Here is a 3,501-nt window from a genome sequence, read left to right on the forward strand (position 1 = left end):
ATNTNTTNTTATTATTATTATTATAATAAATAATAGATATAATAATATACTATATATATATATATATATATATATATATATATATATATATACATATACGTATATAATTGTAATTAGGGAACTGGTGGACGCGGAATGTTATCCGTTAGCCTACGACTTCGTTTGCCAAGTGTTGCAGCCTGCATGTCGAACGAGTCAACCGGAGGATCTGCTGGAACTGCCTTGCAGGAGCTTCTGCAGGGAGTTCTGGAATGGGTGCGGCAGTCGTCTTCCTGAGAAGATAAAACGCGCTTTGGATTGCTCCAACTTTCCGGAGTATATCGGTCCTAGCAGTTGCAGGCCAAAGCCAGGTACGATTAATTAAAACAAAGTAACATCTAATATAATCTCTCTTTAATCAAGTTACAAGAAAAGTACATATTTGATACTCTCTAAAATTTTTAGAATAAATCTGATTCTGAAGAGTGAAAATCTTACTCTTAAAGATTGAAAATTGAAAATACTCTTTTTCAAGACTGTCTCGATTTTTACTCTTTATAGTGAGATTTCATTTCAAAGAATTTAGAAAATAAGCTAATTAATTAATACGAATATCAATGTAGGATGCGTACAAGCACTTCAGTCGAAAGCTTTATCTTCGAGGATTTGCGACGGCGTGATTGATTGCCCGGATCTTTCTGATGAAAAGAACTGCGCCTACTGCCGGGATGGTTACATGCATTGCGGAGTAGGAAGAACCTGTGTTCCACATACGAAGCGATGCGATGGCGAGGCGGATTGTCCAAACGGCAGCGACGAGAAAGATTGTTGTAAGTAACATGATAAGTAATACAGATAAATGAAGGATTGCGCTTAAAAATGTTCAATAAAAGTATTAATTAATTTTTAATAAAGAAGTGAGGTTGACTAAATCAAAATAAATGTTCTTTATTTTTATATTTTGCAGTATTCTTAGCATCGAGTGTCCACGAATTAAGATCACAATCCTGGAGCACACCGCACATGGCAAAATACAATAAAGAGGGCTACGTTGTATTCAATGAGAAAGGTACTATTGGTAAACTTTGTACCGCGAATTTGAACGCTACTTTACCAGAAACGGAAATGGATAATGTTCTCCAAACAGCAGCAAGCTCATTGTGCACCTTACTTACATACACGCAAGTATCTCTTCGTATAAATATATCCTTTTTGTAATATAAAATGAAAATTAACAGTAGAAGAGTAGCAGTTTAAATTAAAAAAAGGTTTTAAAAGAATCTTCATTTTTAATGAAGATATTGTGTATATATATATATATATATAAAATTTTAAGTTAAAAAATAAAGTTACTTTTTGACTAATCTAATATATAATTACATTTTGCACGATTACAAAAGAATTTCATAATTTATGAATTGTTTTTTGCAACTCTTCAATATAGTGGTGTCGCTTCCGTTGAAGTAAGGATTGATGACGAAGAGGATGTCCCATATGTGTATATGGAAGATCCTTCAGCACCGGAAATTACTTTTGTCCGAGCTCCTTGCCCAAGCAAAGAAGTTCTATACGTCCGCTGTTCTGATCTCGGTACGAAGTAGAATCCTCTACTTATTCGTTACATAAGTTGCTTTCTATTTTCATACAAAGTGATACCGAGTCTAAAAATTATGTAAGTATTTTATACTCAGATAATGACATTACTACTTGTTTACTTTAGAAACAAAATGATCGCATAACGACATAGATTTATAATTTCACTTTTAATGTAAACTAACAAGACTCATAAACTATTTAAGACTTCGAATCGTCTGTTGTAAATTAATTAAGCTCGCAGTATGATTAATTTATTATTTAATGAATTTATATTTGCCAAAGTTTTATGACATGATTGACGTCTGTTTGAGAATCCGCTACAGTTTTAGGCACCTGAGAATGATTCATTATGGATCGTTTAATCAATATTGAGCGTGAATACGTGTAACTTTGCTGAAAATGACTCCAAAGAGAGTGGAAACATTTAAGAATTCGTAATAAAGCTGTACATCATTTATTATTATGAATTATTTTATATGAATTAATATGCGCATTTCCATTCGCATTTATGTCCATTTCCGCGCTGACTCTCATTAATCTTAATCTTACAGTTATTTATTATTTTAACAAGATTCAATGAAGCACACTGTTTCAAGTGCAGATTATAAGTAAAGCTTTTGTAAATTATAAGTAAAAATTGAGATGAATCTCACATGTCAAAATAAAAAAGCAGGTGCATTTAACTGAGTTATAATATGACGTTACAAATGAAAATTATCTGAGTTTTTATGTAAATGGAAAGCAACTATAATAAACTTTTTGATGAGCGCTTTGGCACAATTATGCATATTATTCTAAACTTTTTCTAATTTATTGTTAATAATTATTGTTATAATAATTATTGTTATAATTTAAAATTGAAATTATTACTTTTATTATCATTTTTGATGTGCGCTCATCTTATATCCTGATTATTATATATTTCTGTTTATATTTTGATCTTGCTCATTTATATTTATGTTTTGATTTCGATTTTTGAAAATCAGAATGCGGAATACAACCTCTACGTATTAACGGTGGTACTAATGGTCTCAATAAGATGGCAGAACCTGGCGATTGGCCTTGGCATGTTGCACTCTTCAAGGAGGGAGTTCATGTTTGCGATGCTACTCTCGTGGCAGATAATTGGTTACTTACAACTGCATACTGTTTCCAGGGGTAAGTTTTATAAAAAGCACATTGAGAAAAATTTCAGATTGAATAACAAATCAGTAGACTCTGATCATATCAATCAGAACTTTGGTTATCTCAATTAGAATTATAATTAATTCAACCATTTGATGTTTAACCAGAATTCCAATTAATATAATCGAACTTTTTCGAGTATATATAATGTATTCAGAAAATTCTTTTATTGAAGAAAATTCTATAAATGTTATGTGCTTAATTCTACATTAAGCACTTAACATTTATAGAATTTCTATGAACGTTCTGTGAATATTTCGTACATTTCTTCGTACATTTTTTAAATTTCTACGAATGTTTTTAGAAATTATATATGCTGTATAGAATCATATATATCTAATATTGTAATTAATATTGTAATTGTAAAATTATGAAGTAAAAAATGTAGTTATCATTTTTAATGTATTACATTACACATAAATGCTGTTCTTAATTTCAATAGTGTTCACTTTTTATAGTCAACCGAAAGCGGAATGGTCGGCTCGACTCGGTGTGGTACGACTTTCAAGCACATCACCCTGGGAACAAGAACGCAGAATTGTCGGTATGATCAAATCACCGGTGGAGGGCACGACCGTTCTGGTAAAATTGGATAGACCGGTGACGACCTTTTCGGACTTCGTAAGACCGGTTTGTCTGCCCTCCAGCGAGGATCCACCGAGTAACACATCGCAATGCAACACTCTTGGCTGGGCGAGAAATCGTATGTACACAATCATTGCATCGTATGTACACAAATGA

General features: G+C 32.1%; 1 protein-coding gene across 1 annotated transcript in view; it reads left to right on the top strand.

Moving 5' to 3' along the window:
* The window catches only part of LOC105618641 (atrial natriuretic peptide-converting enzyme-like), a 20,615-nt gene extending 17,114 nt beyond the window's left edge, over positions 1-3,501 (top strand). The window contains exons 5-10 of the mRNA XM_012200171.1: positions 118-350; positions 603-809; positions 947-1,160; positions 1,424-1,569; positions 2,562-2,733; positions 3,219-3,501. Of these exons, the coding sequence (XP_012055561.1) occupies positions 118-350; positions 603-809; positions 947-1,160; positions 1,424-1,569; positions 2,562-2,733; positions 3,219-3,501 (1,255 nt within the window). The remainder of the gene's footprint in view (positions 1-117; positions 351-602; positions 810-946; positions 1,161-1,423; positions 1,570-2,561; positions 2,734-3,218) is intronic.

This window comes from Atta cephalotes, assembly GCF_000143395.1.
Source record: "Atta cephalotes unplaced genomic scaffold scaffold00017, whole genome shotgun sequence".
Classification (NCBI taxonomy): Eukaryota; Metazoa; Arthropoda; class Insecta; order Hymenoptera; family Formicidae; genus Atta; species Atta cephalotes.